This window comes from Tachysurus vachellii, chromosome 3 (assembly GCF_030014155.1).
Source record: "Tachysurus vachellii isolate PV-2020 chromosome 3, HZAU_Pvac_v1, whole genome shotgun sequence".
NCBI lineage: Eukaryota > Metazoa > Chordata > Actinopteri > Siluriformes > Bagridae > Tachysurus > Tachysurus vachellii.
Genome location: NC_083462.1, coordinates 4,135,241 through 4,156,877, shown reverse-complemented (window position 1 = coordinate 4,156,877; position 21,637 = coordinate 4,135,241). Strand labels below are relative to the sequence as shown.

Below are 21,637 nucleotides of genomic sequence, written 5' to 3'. Positions count from 1 at the left end.
CACTTACTCACTCAGTCACTTACTGAATCACTCACACACTCAATGACTCAGTGAATCATTGAATACTAACTCACTAACTGAATCACCGAATGCTCACTCACTCACTCACTCACTCACTCACTCACTCACTCACTCACTCTCTCACTCACTCACTCACTCACTCACTCACTCACTCACTCACTCTCTCACTCACTCTCACACTCACTCACTCTCTCACTCTCTCACTCACTCACTCACTCTCTCACTCACTCTCACACTCACTCACTCTCTCACTCACTCACTCACTCACTCACTGACTCAGTGAATCATTGAATACTAACTCACTAACTGAATCACCGAATGCTCACTCTCTCACTCACTCACTCTCACACTCACTCACTCTCACACTCACTCACTCACTCACTCACTCACTCACTCACTCACTCACTCACTCACTTACTAACTCACTCACTGAATTACTGAATCACTCACACACTCACTGATCCAGTGAATCGTTGAATACTAACTCACTTACTGAATTACTGAATCACTCACACATTCACTGACTCAGTGAATCGTTGAATACTAACTCACTCACTCATTCACTTATACTGTGCTGCTGTTGTTATATGCATGACTCTGTCTGTATGTCTGTATTACTTGTCTGTAAATCTTGGTATATCTATCTGTTGATAGATAGATAGATAGATAGATAGATAGATAGATAGATAGATAGATAGATAGATAGATCTTACATTATGTAAATGTAAAGGATAATTATCACAATGACACCACAGTCGTGATTTTTCTTTTTTTAATTTCTATTTATTTTTAAAAAGCAGTCTCTGTAATTGCAGTGTGTTCGCTCGGCTCTGTATAAAACTGGAGATATTAATGGAAGTGTAATTACAGTCAGATTTGAATCTCAAACACATAATCACTGTCTGTCCAGAGAACAGATTACATGACACTTATTCGGTTTCACCAAAACAGAGAGTATAAAAATTCCTCTATTAGGATCATAATCACAATAACATTGTACCTGTGATTTATATTTATATATTTAGCTTGAAGCCAGTTAGAAATTATGAGTTTAATCACATCCCCTCTGTATTGATGTCAACTTTAAAATTGCATTAATAAAGCATAAAGCTTTAAAATGATCAACAAATACATTTCTTTAAACATAAAAACTATAAAGAATACTTTATATATATAAAGTATAAATATGTATACTTTATATACTTTATAAAGAATACCCACTTTGCAGCCGCTACCTGTTATAAATCCCTGAAAAGCAACATGGCAGTTTTGGGTTATGATGAAATACAAACTGATCGCAACAATCAAAAAAACAAAAATTGTAGTTTCTCATTGCTAAATGATCTGAATTTTGCTCCCTGATGAATATAATTCCTGTAGAGACGGCTTTCTGGACAGATTTCTCTCTCTCTCTCTCACTCTTTGGAAGTCCAGCCGATCTCCAAGTAGACCAGAGTGACATGCCAGTAAACTACACCCAGCAGTTTTGACCATGGCCTCTGTGCCTCCTCACTGAAGGTTTCTGGGAAAGTCTCCACCAGCACTTCTAGAATAACTCCAGCCAGAATCTGTAAGAACCACAGAGAGGAAGGACGAGAAGAGAATAATAAAGTAAATACTAGAATGTACATTTCCTGAAGAAAATGTGAATGGTGCTTGCACGTGGCAAGTTCCCCTCATCGGGCTGAGTGTTTTGATACATGACATGTCCATGTTGTGCTAACTTTTTGATTTCGCTTATTTTGGGGGCGGGGCTACACGTGACGTCACGTGAATACCCGGTGGGGTGCCAATACTTGTGGACAAAAGTTGCTACTGAAATAAAACTCTGTCCTGAGTAAGGTCCTAAAGGAGCTGGTCGAGTTTGGTGTAAATCCCTCGAAAACTTGCCGAGTTATAAACCTCCAAAATTTATAATGGAAGTCTATGGGGGAAAAAAGCCACTTTAAGCGTCCGTACTGGGAATTCCGGAATTCCTATCGCTTATAAAAGTCATAGCACACCTCTCCTCAATGAGCCGGTCGATTTGACACCTCATTCATGGGTCTAGTTACGCTCCGAAGTTTTGTCCAGAAGAAAAATATCTCAGTATGCAAGATAACAATAATGTTGCTTTGCAAGCACCACCATTAATAATCAGGGCTCTAGTGTCTGATGAGTGGTGGAATAAATAACAGTCCACTACGGTAAGCAAACAGACTCGATTGTAATATCTGTATGTATTCGTATGCGGACATTAAAATCAAGTCTGTATGCTTATTGTAGTGGACTGTTGTTTATCCCACCACTCATCAGAAACTAGAACCCTGATTATTTTTATATTAGTTTGACAGCAAAGACAGGTTAAAAAAGTCAAAGAAAAAAAATTGTGTTATTTGACTAGGAAATAAGGAGTTGGAGAAATTCATTCATTCATTCATTCATCTTCTACCGCTTATCCGAACTTCTCGGGTCACGGGGAGCCTGTGCCTATCTCAGGCGTCATCGGGCATCAAGGCAGGATACACCCTGGACGGAGTGCCAACCCATCACAGGGCACACACACACACTCATTCACTCACGCACTCACACACTACGGACAATTTTCCAGAGATGCCAATCAACCTACCATGCATGTCTTTGGACCGGGGGAGGAAACCGGAGTACCCGGAGGAAACCCCTGAGGCACGGGGAGAACATGCAAACTCCACACACACAAGGTGGAGGTGGGAATCGAACCCCCAACCCTGGAGGTGTGAGGCGAACCGTGCTAACCACTAAGCCACCGTGCCCCCCGTTGGAGAAATTGAGAAATTGAGAAATTATAAACTGGTATTTAATGTCCATAAACTAGAAGAGCCAATCAAGTGCTAGTATTTAAATTAAGCCTATGCATGTGGGTAGAGGATATAAAGATATTTTTCTCTATTTTAATATTCGCTGCAACTGAATTTCTAAGTTGTAGTAAAGAAGAAGAAGAAGAAGAAGAAGAGCATTTCAGGTAAATGGATGATGTACTTATTCACCTGAAAAGTGTGGAAAGTTGGACACTCAACATAACAGAAGAGAGGCGAGGCCTGTGTGTGTGTGTGTGTGTGTGTGTGTGTGTGTGTCTTCCACTTACTTTAAAGTATCTTGGCTCAACGTTGTGCTTGTTAGCGTGGGATTTGGCTACCTGCTCCACCACAGACGCCATCTTCTCTCCATCCTGGACGTTCTCCACCAGCGTGTTGAGCGCCTTCATCACTCTCACCGCATGTTTCTGCAGCTGCTTGCTCGCCTGCATTTCCTGCACATCCTCCATGTGCCGAAACTCGCTGAAGTACTGCTTCGCTACAGGGAAACTCGTAAAGAGTCTGTAGATAAAAGTTAAATCAATTAAATTAATGGACAAAAATGCACAAGCTTTAAATGAATCATTTTCTGATAAGATGAAAGAGAGTGTGTGTGTGTGTGTGTGTGTGTGTGTGTGTGTGTGTGTGTGTGTGTGTGTGTGTGTGTGTGCAGTTTGGCCCTGATAACATTGCAGTTCCAGATAACTGTATAATATTTAACCTAAGATAAAGCGCTGACCCCTTATTGCAACACACACACGTAAACGTACACACACACACACACACTTTCTTTTACTTTATCAGACAGATTTATTCTGAAATTATTTGGAACAAAAATCACACTCCATTCTTTCATCATTTATTCACCTGGAGATCAAAGTATATAACAAAACACACACACACACACACACACACACACACACACACTCACACACACACTCACACACTCACACACACACACACACACGTATATTGACCCGGGACCTTTGTTGCTCTGTGAAGCTTCCCGGTGGCTCAAAGCAGCTTTTTAATCACCTTCATCACAAAACAAAGAAAGTGGGAAATTATTATTTTTCATCTGTTTTATCTGTTTCCTCTTTCCTTCCTCTTTCATCATTATCATCATCTCTCTATCTTCTCCTTTATCTGCTCATCTGAGTAGAATGATCAGGGTCATTTGTTATGTGACACATTTGGGTTGTTAAAAAACTGCAAAAAGATAAAAATAAAATAATAAAATGCAGAAATGGGATTTAAAAGTCAGTGATGGACATGTTCTTCATTATAGGATGGACAGATCTGGTGTTTGGATGGACAGATCTGGTGTGTGGATGGACAGATCTGGTTCAGGTGTGTGGATGGACAGATCCGGTGTGTGGATGGACAGATCTAATGTGTGGATGGACATGTTCACATGTCTTTGTAAGCCCACTGTCAGTGAAGTGTTGGACTGCACAAGGCACCAGGTCGTCTCAGGTCTTCGTGCTCCGTACAGAAGAATGTAGGTGTGTTCTGAGCAAACGTCTCTTTGGGAGTGTGTTTCATTACATTTACATCAGAATGCATTTATTTATTTCTTATCAGAGGGCCGATTTGATTTATTTTATCAGTTAACGGAGAGATACATTTTAGATTTATTTCCACTGGCTTCCCTACACAGAGCCTTGTACTTAACACGCTTCATTCTTTACAATATCAGATACAGTTCCTCAGTTACGTCAGGAATGTCAGCAGCACACAATGTTCTAGACAACCAGCCATGTGGCCCTGGTTAATATCACACAATCCGTTATGTGGAAAAATGAGGCATGTTTGATGTCTCTCCAGGAAAGAAGGGTTTGTTATTTGGTTTGTTTTGGTTTTTAATGATCGGTGATCTTGGGATTTGGTCTTGTTATTGATTTGGAATTTTCACTGGTACTCAGCATGTAGTGTTCAGTATGGATTTGGGAATTTAGTGTTGATGTGTGTATTTGGGATTTGCTGTTAATTTTGGTGTTTGGATTTGTGTTTGTGTAAAATTCCTGGTATTTATAGTTGATTATGGTATTTTGTATAAATTTTAATACCTGATATTGATATCGCTATTTGGTCTGGATTTGAAAATTAACGTTATCATGTGGTATTTAGTGTTAATGTTGGCATTTGGGATTTGGATCCCAATTTATACAAAACAACAAATCCAACACCAAATATTCACTCACTCATCTTCTACCACTTATCTGAACTACCTCGGGTCACGGGGAGCCTGTGCCTATCTCAGGCGTCATCGGGCATCAAGGCAGGATACACCCTGGACGGAGTGCCAACCCATCACAGGGCACACACACACTCTCATTCACTCACACAATCACACACTACGGACAATTTTCCAGAGATGCCAATCAACCTACCATGCATGTCTTTGGACCGGGGGAGGAAACCGGAGTACCCGGAGGAAACCCCCGAGGCACAGGGAGAACATGCAAACTCCACACACACAAGGTGGAGGCAGGAATCGAACCCCAAACCCTGGAGGTGTGAGGAGAACGTGATAACCACTAAGCCACCGTGCCCCCAACACCAAATATTAAATCATAATTTTTACATTGATGGCAGAATTCGCTCTGAATTTTGGACTGTATTTACCTTTGGCTTTAAAGCAAGAATCTAAACTAGTTTAGTAATGCTTGTTTCCTGAGAACACAACATCTGAGGATCATACAATGAGCTGAAAATTAAGTCGACTCTCTAGATTCACTTTTATAGAAACTTAAAGATTTTTTTTTTGTTGGTCCAAAATTGAGGTTGAGGTCTATTGATACTTTCCAGAGGCACACAAGCACAAACAGATTATTATTATTTTAACCCTCTTAATGGACCAGTTTTAAAGGGTCGGTACCTCGGTTGCTGGTTTCTTAATGTTTTTTGTTCTGCTGATTGCTGCTGGACTAAACTCACTCAGTCTAACATCTGATTCCAGTTACACCAACAAAAATACCAGTCCCAGCATGCATTGGTCAAGCTCTTTTAAAGATGCCTGCTGAAATCATTACCACTTAACTAAAGCCATCTGTGGTACCATGACCGACACACACATGCTCCTGTATCTGCTCCTAACATCACATGTATACGTCTGTTTTACATCTAGGGACTGCATGACTACCCCACTGCTCCAATGCTTGACTACACGACTGTTCGACTGCTCCACAGCTCCACTGGTCCCACCATCTCTCAGGGTAAGAGGTAAGTTTTCATCAAGACTCTTCTGTTCTGAATTCTTTTCTTCACATACCCCAACTAAGGAGGTTGGGGTCAGAGTGCAGGGGCAGCTATGATACACAGCTGCCCCTGGAGCAGGGAGGGTTGAGGGCCTTGCTCAAGAGCCCAGCAGTGGCAGCTTGGCTTGGCCCCGATCCTCCGATAAACAACCCAGAGCCTTAACCAGTTGAGCCAGTTAATCAGTTTTCACATATCCCAGGTTATGGGGTCAGAGCACATGGTCAAGCCATAGGACGGCACCCCTGGAGCAGGTGAGGTTAAGGACCTTGCTCAAGGACCCAACGTTGATGCCTCAGCAGCTTGTGGACTCGAACCCCGACCTTCTGATCAGGATCCCAGCGCCTTAACCACTGAACCATCACGTACCATGGAATTAATTTCCCCTAGATGTCCAATCAGCTGTCCTTAAACAAGGGGTGAAGACCTACTTCTTACTTTAAGACCTAGTGAACCAGTGGTGATGCATTCATCAATACAACAAAGCACTTTTGTGTGTCGTTCTGGATAAGGACGACCGGCAAATGTCGTGATCGTTAATGGAAGATTGTTGGAAATCCGACCACATAATATTGTTCCTATTTATTTCCTTTGGCCTGCAGCAGAACACAAATGAGTGAAAACATTCAAATTCCTCTTCTCCATTAGAGCTGTAGTTAATATGAGCTGTAATATGAGAAGCTCATATTACGAGACCAGCAGATTTTCTCAAACGTTACGAAATTCAGCTTGTGCTTAAATAGCTTTGAAGAAATGGTCCGGATGGAGATTGTGGAACTCAGTGGAGGGAGAAAGTTTGGCAGAAGTTTACATAGTTTATAGCAGCTTTCAGTCGTGGTTGGTTTGGCAAATATTCAGAAATTGTCACATTCAACCAGAACGATATTGGTAGCTAAATGGATGATTAGTAGATAAATAGATTAATCGATTTACAGATGGATGGATGGATGGATGGATGGATGGATGGATGGATGGATGGATGGATGGATGAAGAATTGGTTAGATAGACAAACAATGGATTAATAAGGTGATGTGGAAATAATGCCTTGGAAGTATGAATGAATGAATGAATGAATGAATGAATGAATGAATGAATGAAAGTAATAAATAATAGAATGAAGAAATAACTGAATGGACAGAAAACTGAATAGATAAATGGATGGACAGAAATGAGGATTATACTGTTAAAGTCGTCCAACCACCAAGAGCAAATCTTTGCTTTCATTATTAGAATCAATTGTAATTGTGGTGTTTGTGTTTGTTTACATCCATCCATCTAGCTACCTGTGAATTCATCCATCCACCCATCCATCCATCTATCCATTCATCTATCCATTCATCAGCCTTGGTCTGTAACATGTTCTAACAAACAAACACACACACACCTGTATGTAGCTTCCGACAGCATTTTACACTGTAAACCTGTAGCTCCAGTCATTCGACATTCCAGTATCATCGACATCACATCACATCTCTAAGTAGATCAACAGATTAATGTGTTTAATGTCACATTGATTTCCTTCATAATTCTCTTCCATTGGCCTCCACAGAACAAATAAGATCTTATCTGCGTAAAGCCTGAGACTTAACTTTATTTTATACCTTCCTATGAAAGCAGGTCCTGAAATCTTTAAGTCCTCTAATTCGTCCTAAACAGCCGTTCCCTCTTACTGTTGTCATGTTAACAATAAACCACAAAGTATAAACTCCTCAATCGTTCCAGCTTGTTAGAAAGTGCTGACACTGGAGACTCCTCCCATATATTTCACATCACCTAACAGAAAACTTCACCATATCAACGATTACACACAGTTTTATATATACAGTACTGTGCAAACGTTTTAGGCAAGTGTGAAAAAAATGCTGTAAACAAAGAAAGCTTTCAGAAATATAAATAATGAGTGTTTATTTCTGTCAATTTACAAAATGCAAAGTGAGCAAACAAAAAAAAATCTAAATCACATCAATATTTGGTGTTATTTCTTTTGCCTTCAAACCAGCATGAAGCGATGGCACGACCCCCACAGAGCCCTGATCTCAACATCATCCAGTGTGTCTGGGATTACATGAAGAGACAGAAGGATGTGAGAAAGCCGACATCCACAGAAGATCTGTGGTTAGTTCTCCAAAAAGATGTTTGGAACAACCTACCAGCCGAGTTCCTTCAAAACCTGTGTGCGAGCGTACCTAGAAGAATTGCTGTTGTTTTGAAGGCAAAGGGCGGTCACGCCAAATATTGATTAGATTTAGATTTCTCTTTTGTTTATTCACTGCATTTTGTTCATTTAAAATGTTTAACACTTCCATTTTTGAAAGCATTCTTTGTTTACAGCATTTTTTCACACATGCCTAAAACTTTTGCACAGTACTGTACATATATACAGTATATATATATATATATATATATATATATATATATATATATATATATATATATATATATATATATATATATTTATAGTCTCAGCTGTACTATACAAACCATAGCACAGTAACGTCTCACAGTAAAGTCTCACAGATCGCCTTTGGGGCAGAATTAAATGTCTTTTCATGAGATTCCGTCTCATTATTTCTACATACAGAAGGAGAAACCGAGCTGCACACTTCATAAAGAAACTTTGGAGTTCTTCCTTTGGGAAAAAAAAACATTAAAGCTTCTATGTAGAATCTTATAACAATGTGCTTCTCTTCTGGAAATATATAAATATATTTTATACACTTTACACTTTATACACACCAAACTGCTCATGGACACACATGATGCACATGATTAAGGACAATCAATAAAAACCATACGCATTTATGTAGATTTATGTATATACATTATTTTTTACCTATATTTTCATATTTTATATAGTTTATACTTTTTTATTTATCTATCTCATTTTTGGGTTTTTTTTTTTTTTTTATCCCAAATTGCATTCCTTATGTTTGAATACCGGACAGATGCAAAAAGCATTTCGCTGCACGTCTGTACTCTGTATGTGTGTGTGTGTGTGTGTGTGTGTGTGTGTGTGTGTGTGTGTGTATGTATGTGTGTGTGTATGTGTGTGTGTATGTGTGTGGGTGACGAATAACATTTGATTTGATTTGAAATATATTTCAAGTAGAAACAGACAGAGAGATAGAGAGCGAGAGACAGAGAGAGATAGATATAGAATGATAGAGACAGAGACATAGAGACAGAGACACAGAGACACAGAGACAGAGAGAGAGAGAGAGAGAGAGAGAGAGAAAGACAGAGACAGAGACAGAGACAGAGAGAGACACACAGAGAGAGAGAGGGAGAGAGAGAGAGAGAGAGAGAGTGAGAGAGAGAGAGAGACAGAGACAGAGAGAGACACAGAGAGAGAGAGAGAGAGAGAGAGAGAGAGAGAGAGAGAGAGAGAGAGAGAGAGAGAAAGACAGAGACAGAGACAGAGAGAGACACAGAGAGAAAGAGAGAGAGAGAGAGAGAGAGAGAGAGAGAGAGAGACACACAGAGAGAGAGAGAGAGAGAGAGAGAGAGAGAGAGAGAGAGAGAGAGTACCTGATGAGCACAGCAACTCCTGCTGCCTCTTTATGCTCATACACCTTCGACCAGGTGGTCTTGATCATCACTCTTTCTTCCTCCGTGAATGCCTCTGGTTTTTCTACCTGCTCGTGCTCTCCTCTGTTTCCCTCCATCTCACACACTTTACTCTCTCTCTCTTTCACTCACTCACACGCTCTCAGACGGGATGCAGCTGCAACAGATGCTTTTGGCTTTTGCTGAATGAGTCGCTGAAAGCAGAAAGTTTTGAATGAAGCTCTGCCTCTTTCCCTCTTTTATGTCACTCCCTTCTTCCCTCCCTCCTCCTTCATCAACCTTTTTTACTCCACCTAACTCAACCCTGCTCAACAGCTATGGAGTCAGTTTGGGTTAAGTGAGTTGAATAAGGAGCATTTACTGTAGTAAATCTCTCACTCACACACACACTCACACACACACACACACACACACACACACACACACACACACACACACCTTTAAACTCTTCTTTATCAAGGAACCACACAGTCATTGCTGCACATCATAAAATGCATAACACACTTGTGGTATATTCTGCTGTATTATGTTCACTGTGTGTGTGTGTGTGTGTGTGTTTAGGATATAAATTCAAAATTTTGATGAAAACAAAGTGGCAACATCTTGCAATTTTCAAAAATATCCACATACACATAACGTTTGGAAAAGAATGAGTTACATAACGTTTAGAAACCTTCCCACAACGTTACAATAACTACTACAATTTTTAACTTTAGGAACATGTTGTTTTTTTTTCCCAGCTGCTTATTAGACTTCTTTAACCTAAGATCTGAGTGTTATAAAGTCCACAGTATCCCAGAGTTCTTAACTCGACCAAGAGCGATTACACAACACAACCTTTCTCTATAATCATGGCCAAAAAGTCACAACATCGAGTCCAATTTCTTCTACAAACATCCCGTTCCTCGTCCTCGCCGTGGTTTGTTTGGACATGTAGGAGGTCCACACAAATAGGGGATTTTTAAACCTATGGTGTTTACTCGGTCACTAAACTCTGCTGTATACACCAGGCTTGTTATTATTGCAAAAATCCAAATAAAAAAAGTGTTCAGTAATATATTGTAACCGATCTAACATTTTTATTTCAGGAGAACGTTTTTGGAATGTTAGAACCTGATGAACTTTTTTGCTCCAGGTTTCTGAGTGGATTCTGAGAAGAGTTTTTAAAATAACATTTAAAAAAACCTTCCTACAACGTCACCGAAACCTGAACACTAACATCTCCAGTGTGGTTTATGTCTGTCTGAGGAGGACGTTGGAAACATTGTGACTGACACCAAAGGCTCTAACACCTTCGGGAGATTTTAGATTTTCTGAAATGTCACACAAACTCTAACGTTTGTTTCCGAAAACAAATTTCTGAGAACGTTTATGAACATTCCTACAAATCTGCTGCAAAAAAACGCTGGAAAAGTCAACTCTTATTACTGTACATCCAATGTTTTTCGAAATTAATAATTAATAATTAATAATTAATTCGGTAATAATTTTTTGGGAATTTACTCTGTGAATTAACTTAGACTGAAATAATAATAATAATAATAATATGTTTATTAAGGGGGGGCACGGTGGCTTAGTGGTTAGCACGTTCGCCTCACACCTCCAGGGTTGGGGGTTCGATTCCCACCTCCGCCTTGTGTGTGTGGAGTTTGCATGTTCTCCCCGTGCCTTGGGGGTTTCCTCTGGGTACTCCGGTTTCCTCCCCCGGTCCAAAGACATGCATGGTAGGTTGATTGGCATCTCTGGAAAATTGTCCGTAGTGTGTGAGTGTGTGAGTGAATGAGAGTGTGTGTGTGCCCTGTGATGGGTTGGCACTCCGTCCAGGGTGTATCCTGCCTTGATGCCCGATGATGCCTGAGATAGGCACAGGCTCCCCGTGACCCGAGGTAGTTCAGATAAGCGGTAGAAAATGAGTGAGTGAATGAATATGTTTATTATTTTGATAGTTTAAGGACTCAAAGTTTTCATAAAATAAAATACAAATATTTAATATTTAAATGCATAGGTAACGACACATGAGAAATAAAAAATCACCAAATCTCCCGTGAACCATTTTGCCTCTCTGGTGGGGCATTTCATGAGTCAAGTGGAGCTCTAGTACTTGTTTAATGTACTTGATTGATGCGGGGAAAGAAGGAGAAAGCATTGCCTCATTCCTTGGTTTGGCTCCTCCTGACATTCCCTCAAAAACAAACAATCCATATGTTTTCCTGACCTGATCTGACCTTAGCTCGGACATCTGTTCTCCTTGATGATTGTTTGAGCAGGTTACTGATGGAAAGCAGGCGGATGGATGATGTTAGCTGTAGAGTGTAACACCCCTGTGTATGCTCTTTATTCTAGTCGGTCCAGTTGCTTTCAGAACGAATCTGATTGAGTGTGTGTGTGTGTGTGAGAGAGAGAGAGAGAGAGAGAGAGAGATAGAGAGGGAGAGAGAGAGATAGAGAAAGAGAGAGAGAGAGAGAGAGAGAGAGAGAGAGAGAGAGAGAGAGAGAAAGAGAGAGAGAGAGAGAGAGAGAGAGAGAGAAAGAGAGAGAGAGAGAGAGAGAGAGAGAGAGAGAGAGAGAGAGAGAGAGAGAGAGAGAGAGAGAGAGAGAGAGAGAGAGAGAGAGAGAGAGTACCTGATGAGCACAACAACATGTCCACACTTGTTCTCCTGCCAGGTGATCAGTCAGGATTCAATCCCCAAGGATTCAATCCATCAAGGAGCACCGAGGAAAATCATCAATGCTTTATTTTTATCCAGTTATAGTTCTATGTCATGTTGTGGATCAAGTTTGAAACACGTTATTTTTCACTATTACATACGTGCACAAATATGGAACAATTTAAAACGCTCAACATTTGGCTCAGGGGCAGGATTAAGACTCACAGCTTCTCATTCCACAGATGAGCTGTGACTCTGCTTTAAAGTGTGTATTAAAGAAATAATAAACGTTATCGTGTGAGAAGTTTTCCTCATATATTCTCTCACATGTACACACACACACACACACACACACACACACACACACACACACACATCATTCACATTACATAAGACGAAATGTAAAGAACATGATCAGACAAACACATCATTAATGCTTAGCGAACCAGCCGTGTGTAAGTTGTTGTGCTCGTGAGAACATACTTTGTCAGATTTTATTTTGTTTCAGCGCACAAACTGGAATCTGATTGTCTCAGTCACGCTCAAAGCTTTTTTTCCACTCTGTATAATCTTTTAATCACATGCTAGTTAGTGCCGAGGCGTCGCTGTCATGTCCTGTCTCTCAGGTACGCGGGTTTGATGTACAGACCGAACACTTCAGGTGAGTGTGTTATACTGTAAAGGATTAGAGATTATCACTGACAGCAGGAACTTCACACCCATTAAACCAACAGAATTTGGTCTGATAATCAACTCAGCCTGCGTTCCAAAAAGTCTCAACACGTACTTGGTGATACGGATGTGAATCATCACACATGAGTCTGTTTGCTTTATTTTTGGATTTGATATTGTGGGTCTGTTCACAATGTCAGTGTTTGGTCTAGAACATTCATCAACACCTTCTGACCAATCAGAATCCAGAATTCCATGATGCCATGGTGTGGAAACATCATCTTATCGCTCACCTTCACTCGCCTTGTTTTCTAGTTTGATGTTATTCTGCTCCTGATTTTTACTGAATACATCGAGCCTCAGTAATATTAGAACATATTAGAAATTCATTGTCATTCCGAGACTCTACGTCTCTGCTAGGTTTTTTGATCACTTTAATGATTCCTAAGAAACAATTTTGCAAGGTTCTCGAGTACTTCTGCTCCAGCCATGACACACCGTGACCTCATAGAGCTCTGTGCTTTGTACACAGGGGCGTTGTCGTGCTGGAAAAGTGTTTGGTTCTTAGTTCCAGTGAAGTCAAATAGAAGGCCTTCTAACTATGTAGCAACAGTTTGAGGAAGAACCAAATATGGGGGTGTGATGGTCAGTTGTGCACGTACTCATACGTTTTTTTGTGGTAGCTTATAATAAAATGAATTATTTAAACAGTTCCATACAGTTCAATATTTGCCCTTCTCCTGCCTGGGGCTTTTTTCTTGGGTTCTGCAGGATCTCAGTTCTGGTGTGTTTTCCACTGAGTTGATGGTGCTTCAGGGTTTCATTCCTGCCCAACAAGAGTAACAACTAAAAGACAATTAAGGATTAAGATGAGCTGATTATACACGTACTGTAGATATACTATAGGTGTGGTGTTTAAACTGAAAATGTGCCACCAACCTATGTCTAATATAATCAGAGTTCTCCAGTCTGTGAGTTTTCTCATCCTCTGTTTTATTTACAGTGACATTTTAGATAGATAATGATTAGTTAGTTAATAAGTGATGCTCTTTATTATGGTAACATAAGGTTTCTGTTGTACAGGAGGATCACTAGCTACGGGAAAAGTCACCACTGAACATGGATGCTAAAGCAAATCATTTTCATATTTCTTGTGAAAAAATGATGATGATAATAATAATAAAGATGATGATGATGATGATGATTTGATCTCCTTGTTCTATTTTGCAAAGGTTTCCTCATAGATATATACACTAGATGTTGCATTGGGGTCCTAAAAATACGTCAAAAGCGCCGCCATCTTTGTACGGTGCTCCTTTACCTCAAATATATGGACGATGCCGGACTTCTGTGCTGCTTTTGGTTGTTCAAATGAAAGAAATCTAAAAACCAGACAGCAAGGGATTACATTACACAAGTGAGAATGTGTTTTATGATGCTGAATGTTAGGACATTATGTTTCTGGTTCCGTTGGTTTGTTTCAGTCCTTGATTAACGAACACAGCTAATCCATGTTAGTTACTCATTAGTTTTTGACAGTTAGGAAAACAGACAATGTTTTTAGATTCCGAAGCTCCTAATAAGAACATTAAAAATTGTCCCATGCTTTTTTGCTTAAAGGTGAAAACCCAACTTTATGTATGTTCTGTAAGATTCACTTATCTGTCAAACATATTTTATTAGATTGTTCTGGACTTAACACAGCAGAATGCTCTTTTATCAACTTACTTCACTTAAGGACATATTTAATGACATTATGTCTAAAAAGGTTTTGGATTTTTTTATCGTATGTTAATTAAAATAAAAAATTGTATAATATGACTTGCTGTTTATATTTGTTTTGTTTTTATTGTATTTATATGATATTTGTTTTTTTTGTAATTGAATTTTTGCAATGAAAATAGCTTTGATTGCTGACATGGTATTAAATAAAATAATCTGAATTTGAATGTGTTTGTAGATTCCCAAGTGTCTATTAAACAGAGTCGTGAACGCAGAAGCAAGCTCTGAGGACATATTTGGTCTTCGTGATCATATTGTTGAGACTCAAGATGGCATAGACAACCATCACTTTAGCTTAATTTCACTGGTTGTCTGCGCCTTTCATAAGTTAAGACAGCACAATGTCACAAAGGTTCATACTCTGTCTCGGGAAGAAACTGTGTAAGGTCGTGTTGTTGCAGGGAAACTAAACACTTAGTTTTTAATGGTTAACTCAGCTGATGGTCCTGGGAGGATGTCACCAGTTATGTTGGCAGTTCAGCCTCAAAGTCAAACTTTGTGTTTTTCTTTTGGTTTATGTGACTTTACTTATTTAATGTGGCAAAAGTATTGCGGGAAAAGAATAAATAAAAGATTGAACAGTCTTTAGCACCTCAACTATCTAACTTTCACATTATGTTCCTCTCAAATTTGTGATTTGCTTCCACCTTCAAATTGCTTTGTGTATCATATTTAATAAACCAACACAATTTAAATGTTTAAATGAACATGTATAGTCACACCATTGTAGCAGTGTTACATGCAGTAGGCTATAAGGTAAGTAGTGATTGTTCATATGAAGTTTACTCAAGTGGAAGAATGTAAGTAATAAACTTCCACCTACTAGCACTATGTATTATATTGTGAAAAAGTAGATTATCTTCATATCAAAACCTTAAATTTTCTCTGGACTTAATGATAAATACATGTCTGACCTTTGGAACGACAAAAACAACTAGAAAATCGCATTCATGACGATTTATGGTGATTTTATTTCTTTTCCTACATTGACGCTGATGCATTAAGAGGAGGGGGTCCCCTGTACCAAGATGGCGGCTCAGTTGACGCATCCGTTCCAATGTACTGCCGGAACCAAGGCGACATCTAGTGTAGATATCTATGAAGTTTCCTGAGACCTAAAGAACATTTACTAGGTTCTACTGCCATCTATTGGTACATATGAGTTACTACTACTACTAAAGTTATTATGACTAAGTGGAAGAATTAGTGTTCTGAGTGAACTCTGGACTTGTAGTAGACTAGAAATTTAGAAAATAACACTGAATGCTGAGACAAAACAAAAATAAAAAACACAGCAACATGAGCTTACGTTGCTGTTAGACTTTAGCGTAAACCATATATACTCCATAACTAAACCTCTACGCACACTTCCCTGGTGGTCTAGTGGTTAGGATTCGGCGCTCTCACCGCCGCGGCCCGGGTTCGATTCCCGGTCAGGGAACAAGATGTTTTTATTTTTTACCTTATGACAAAGGAATAAACATTTTTGATGATGCAACCAACTCAATCACCTCGTTATATTTTAAAGATAATTTCGTTTTTAGGATGTGACAGTTTTACCAGTTTCATTCCCGGCCCCTGTGTTATTATAAAAATTCAGATACATTACTTTTTATTTGCTTTTTATACGTTCACAAAGCATCTTTACAGAATTGTAGATTTACAGAGGAAACAATCCCTGAGGTGGCATGAGCCAGACTCAGAAAGGAGCTTCTAAATCTTTATAAAATATAAAGACAAAGTAAAAGTCAAAGAAATAAGAAACTGTTGGTCATATGCAGATGAAGGGGATAATAATTGTGTTTAGGTTAAATGAGAAGAATAAAAAAAATACTTTAATTATAAATAATGATTAAGATACATATAACAACAATGAAAAACGCACACACGGCATATAGTCATGCATCATATTATAATATGTTACATTATAAATTGTTAACAACTGTTATTTTATAAACAAAAACCGTGAACTGAGAACATTGCTGGTCATGAAATAGTGCACTGAGAACATTGCTGGTAGTGAAATTGTGCACTGAGAACATTGCTGGTAGTGAAATTGTGCACTGAAAACATTGCTGGTCATGAAATAGTGCACTGAGAACATTGCTGGTAGTGAAATTGTGCACTGAAAACATTGCTGGTAGTGAAATAGTGCACTGAGAACATTGCTGGTAGTGAAATAGTGCACTGAGAACATTGCTGGTAGTGAAATAGTGAACTGAGAACAGTTCTGGTAGTGAAATTGTGCACTGAAAACATTGCTGGTAGTGAAATAGTGCACTGAGAACATTGCTGGTAGTGAAATTGTGCACTGAGAATATTGCTGGCCATGAAATAGTGCACTGAGAACAGTTCTGGTAGTGAAATTGTGCACTGAGAACATTTCTGGGCATGAAATAGCGAACTGAGAACATTTCTGGTCGTGAAATAGTGCACTGAGAACATTGCTGGCCATGAAATAGTGCACTGAGAACATTTCTGGTAGTGAAATTGTGCACTGAGAATATTGCTGGCCATGAAATAGTACACTGAGAACATTGCTGGTAGTGAAATAGTGAACTGAGAACATTGCTGGTAGTGAAATAGTGAACTGAGAACATTGCTGGTAGTGAAATAGTGCACTGAGAACATTGCTGCTAGTGAAATAGTGCACTGAGAACATTGCTGGCCGTGAAATAGTGCACTGAGAACATTTCTGGTAGTGAAATTGTGCACTGAGAACATTGCTGGTGGTGAAATAGTGCACTGAGAACATTGCTGGTGATGAAATTGTGCACTGAGAACATTTCTGGTCGTGAAATTGTGCACTGAGAACATTTCTGGGCATGAAATAGCGAACTGAGAACATTTCTGGTCGTGAAATAGTGCACTGAGAACATTGCTGGCCATGAAATAGTGCACTGAGAACATTTCTGGTAGTGAAATTGTGCATTGAGAATATTGCTGGCCATGAAATAGTACACTGAGAACATTGCTGGTAGTGAAATAGTGAACTGAGAACATTGCTGGTAGTGAAATAGTGAACTGAGAACATTGCTGGTAGTGAAATAGTGCACTGAGAACATTGCTGGCCATGAAATAGTACACTGAGAACATTGCTGCTAGTGAAATAGTGCACTGAGAACATTGCTGGCCATGAAATAGTGCACTGAGAACATTGCTGGCCATGAAATAGTACACTGAGAACATTGCTGCTAGTGAAATAGTCCACTGAGAACATTGCTGGCCATGAAATAGTGCACTGAGAACATTTCTGGTAGTGAAATTGTGCACTGAGAACATTGCTGGTGGTGAAATAGTGCACTGAGAACATTGCTGGTGATGAAATTGTGCACTGAGAACATTGCTGGTAGTGAAATAGTGAAAGTGGTAATTGTGTAAGACAGTAGCAGGACCTTAGCGGGCATGCGTGAGGACCTCGCGCATGCGCAGTGTTGAGCAGTGGGGGGACGATAGTTCTGGGAGTGACAGTGTCTGTAGATGTGGAGGATAAAATGAACTGTGGATGATGCTATGAGACGAGATGGCGTACCAGGAAGGAGAGACGCTTGAATCGTGGCTTAGTAAGTCTCGTCTCAGACACCGACTCTGATATAAGAGATTAACTGGTTTCTGTGTCATGTTTCTTCCTGTTGTGTCGCGGTTTGATTGCGTCAGCGTATTCCAGTGCAGATTAAGGATTAAAACTGCACTAATAAACATCAAACTTCCACCGTTCTTCATTTTTATCATCTAAATAGATTAGTAAGAGGACTGAGAATGAGATCCGATATAAAGGGCCATGATCATGACTTAATGTCACACAATAACATCCTGTATTTAAGTTTAATAAACAATTAACACCTAATATGGCGTGTATTGATATAACAGCGTTTAATTATACTCATTAAATCACTCTTCATAACTGTACATTGTTAGTTATAACAGGAAGAAGTCCGGTGTGTCATTCTACATAAACAATGTGAAGGAGTCGGTTCAGATGATTCACTTTCCTGTGGTGAATCGGATCTTTTAGTGCTCGTGATTAAATCAACAAACAGACTAATTAATGTACTAAATGATAATTACAACGTAACAACGAAGGAGTGACTGAATGAATGAAATGGACGAATGGAGCTTTGAGTTAATGAATGGTTAAATAAACTGATTGTAGAATAACTAAATGACTAAATGACACATCAGTAATGTACTGAATCAATGATTAAATGACTCACTATAAATGAATGCTAAAGAATGAATGTATTAAATCCAAATAAAAAGTGTCTGACTGAATGAGTGACTAAACAAAGGACTGAAAGGATAGAAATTTCTGAATGAACGAACAAGCATGAAGCCCAAATGAATCAAATAAGGGCGAGACATGAATGAATCAGAATCAGAATCAAGTTTATTGGCCAAGGTGTTGACACACACAAGGAATTTGGTTCCAGCTGTTTGTGACTCTCAGAAGTACAGACATAAATGAATGAATGAATGAATGAAAAACTAAATGAATACATGATATTCCTGAAATAATGGTAGAATGAATGAATTATAGAATTAGTTAATGCTTCTCTGGTTGAATGAATGAATGAATAAAAGGTTGATCTTGAATGTGTTGTGGTGGTGAGTGACATCATGTTGAATTTGGGTCTAATTTGTTTTTTCTTTCTTCAGACAAAGCCACTCACCCGACTAACAGACAGGAGGACTGGGAGTACATCATCGGCTTCTGTGACCAGATCAACAAGGAGCTGGAAGGGTGAGTATCAGTAGCCCACACAGAACACAGGACATATAACGGCACAATGTGCAGCAATGTACAATAAACTCTCATCTGTTATTTCTTACTTTTAATTCTATTATTCTTCCTGTGTGTGTGTGTGTGTGTGTGTGTGTGTTCAGTCCACAGATTGCTGTACAGCTTCTTGTTCACAAAATCCACTCGCCTCAGGAATGGGAGGCTCTCCAGGCGTTAACTGTGAGTGAACACGCAACACACACACACACACACACACACACACACACACACACAGCTCTGGTCGGACATGTTCTTTATCTCCCACAGGTGTTGGAGGCCTGCATGAAGAACTGTGGCAGACGATTTCACAACGAAGTGGCCAAATACAGGTTTTTAAACGAGCTCATCAAAGTGGTTTCCCCCAAGGTGAGGATGTTTACTGCATCTACAGCGAGCCTCAGACCGTCATGTGCCATTGTAGATTTTTTTAAATCTGCATTATCTGTTGACTTTGAGAAATGTAAGGAAAAGCTGAACGATTAAGGACAGAACCAACCAAGCGCTAGTTTGTAGCCCCGCCCACTTTTGCTTTATTGACTGTGCTGTATTTTATTGAATTTTCCACTAAAGCCAAAGAGAAGTCCGTCATCTGAGACGAAGCAGTTGAGCTCGTCTCCATTACTGTTAACACGTCGAATGTTCTCTCTATCTGCCGCTTCAGATGATATTTAATACACACGTGCTTCCTGCATGATACAGTGAATGTTCTGAATCTCTCTCTCTCTCTCTCTCTCTCTCTCAGTACATGGGAGAAAGTGTCTCTGAGAGGGTGAAGACTAAGATTATTGAAATGCTGTACAGCTGGACTGTAGCGTTCCCTAACGAGGCCAAAATAAATGAAGCGTACCAAACACTGAGGAGACAAGGTGACTACAGCCGATAGCCTGCTTTATCACTCTACACCTTCTCCTTCTCCTCCTTCACCTTCTCCTTCACCTTCTCCTTCACCTTCACCTTCTCCTTCTTCACCTTCACCTTCTCCTTCACCTACACCTTCTCCTTCACCTTCACCTTCTAAACTACACAGACAGACGTTTTGTATTATTTACTCAATCTTAATGCCTTTAAGACGGCTGCTTACGGCTGTTGTTATAATAATAAATATATTAATAATTATTAATGTTTTGAATGTTTGGTGCAGGACTCATCTCATCAGATCCTGAGCTGACGGTTGATAAAACTCTGATCCCGTCTCCACCTTCTCGGCCCAAAAACCCGGTGTTCGACAACGAGGACATGGGCAAGGTGAGGTCTAATGACCTGATGCTCCCACTGTGTGAGGTCTAATGACCTGATGCTCCCACTGTGTGAGGTCTAATGACCTGATGCTCCCACTGTATGAGGTCTAATGACCTGATGCTCTCACTGTAACGCAACATGAAAGGGATAACAATTAGGGATTTTGTTTTTCGTGTGTGTGTGTGTGTCTGTGTGTGTATGTATGTCTGTGTGTGTGTGTGTGTGTGTGTGTGTGTGTGTGTGTGTGTGTGTGTGTGTGTGTGTGTAGTTGTTGGCGGAGCTGCTCCGCAGTAAAAACCCTGAGGACCTGCAGGAGGCTAACAGGCTGATTAAGAACATGGTGAAGGAGGTGCGCTAACATTTTATTTTTAAAAACACACACTGACACTGATAGGTTCATCCACCTATTAGCATAATTAATGCTTTTACTGTTGTGTTTAAATATATTTATGTTTATTATATAATACACACATGAACTACAATCAAACTCATTTATATCTCAGACACAAGGTTATTGTTCATTTGCAGTGAAGTGAGTTACACGTGACGGAAAATGAATTTATCATGTAAGACTTTGTTGTCTGCAAACAATGTTATCTCTCTTCCACTGGAGGTCTTATCTTAATTACTCACACACACACACACACGCGCGTACACACAGAAGCAGGTTCACACACACACACACGTATACACACGTGCACACACACACCTATACACATAGCAGCAGGTTCACACACGTGTATACACACACGTATACTCACACACGTATACACACATGCACACACACACACGTATACACACACGTATACACACAAACACACACACCTGTACACACAGCAGCAGGTTCACACACACAC

General features: G+C 39.6%; 2 protein-coding genes and 1 non-coding gene across 5 annotated transcripts in view; 2 read left to right on the top strand and 1 right to left on the bottom strand.

Annotated features, from left to right (window-relative positions):
* Positions 1 to 779: 779 nt before the first annotated feature.
* cygb1 (cytoglobin 1) lies at positions 780 to 9,877 on the bottom strand. The gene is made up of 3 exons (XM_060865397.1): positions 9,622 to 9,877; positions 3,125 to 3,356; positions 780 to 1,589 (listed from the first exon to the last, which is right to left on the bottom strand). The coding sequence occupies exons 1-3, from the start codon at positions 9,756 to 9,758 to the stop codon at positions 1,437 to 1,439; spliced, it is 522 nt and encodes a 173-aa protein (XP_060721380.1). The 5' UTR covers positions 9,759 to 9,877; the 3' UTR covers positions 780 to 1,436.
* A 6,253-nt stretch (positions 9,878 to 16,130) lies between these two features.
* trnae-cuc (transfer RNA glutamic acid (anticodon CUC)) lies at positions 16,131 to 16,202 on the top strand. Its single transcript has one exon. It is a non-coding gene; the product is annotated as a tRNA-Glu (tRNA).
* Positions 16,203 to 18,182: 1,980 nt separating this feature from the next.
* The window catches only part of gga3b (golgi associated, gamma adaptin ear containing, ARF binding protein 3b), a 10,571-nt gene continuing 7,116 nt past the window's right edge, over positions 18,183 to 21,637 (top strand). For 2 of the 3 annotated variants that reach the window (XM_060865396.1, XM_060865394.1), the window contains exons 1-6: positions 18,183 to 18,324; positions 19,418 to 19,502; positions 19,646 to 19,907; positions 20,284 to 20,407; positions 20,683 to 20,786; positions 21,049 to 21,129. In XM_060865396.1, the coding sequence (XP_060721379.1) occupies positions 18,285 to 18,324; positions 19,418 to 19,502; positions 19,646 to 19,907; positions 20,284 to 20,407; positions 20,683 to 20,786; positions 21,049 to 21,129 (696 nt within the window). In that variant the 5' untranslated portion in view covers positions 18,183 to 18,284. The remainder of the gene's footprint in view (positions 18,325 to 19,417; positions 19,503 to 19,645; positions 19,908 to 20,283; positions 20,408 to 20,682; positions 20,787 to 21,048; positions 21,130 to 21,637) is intronic. The other variant, XM_060865395.1, reaches the window with a different exon arrangement.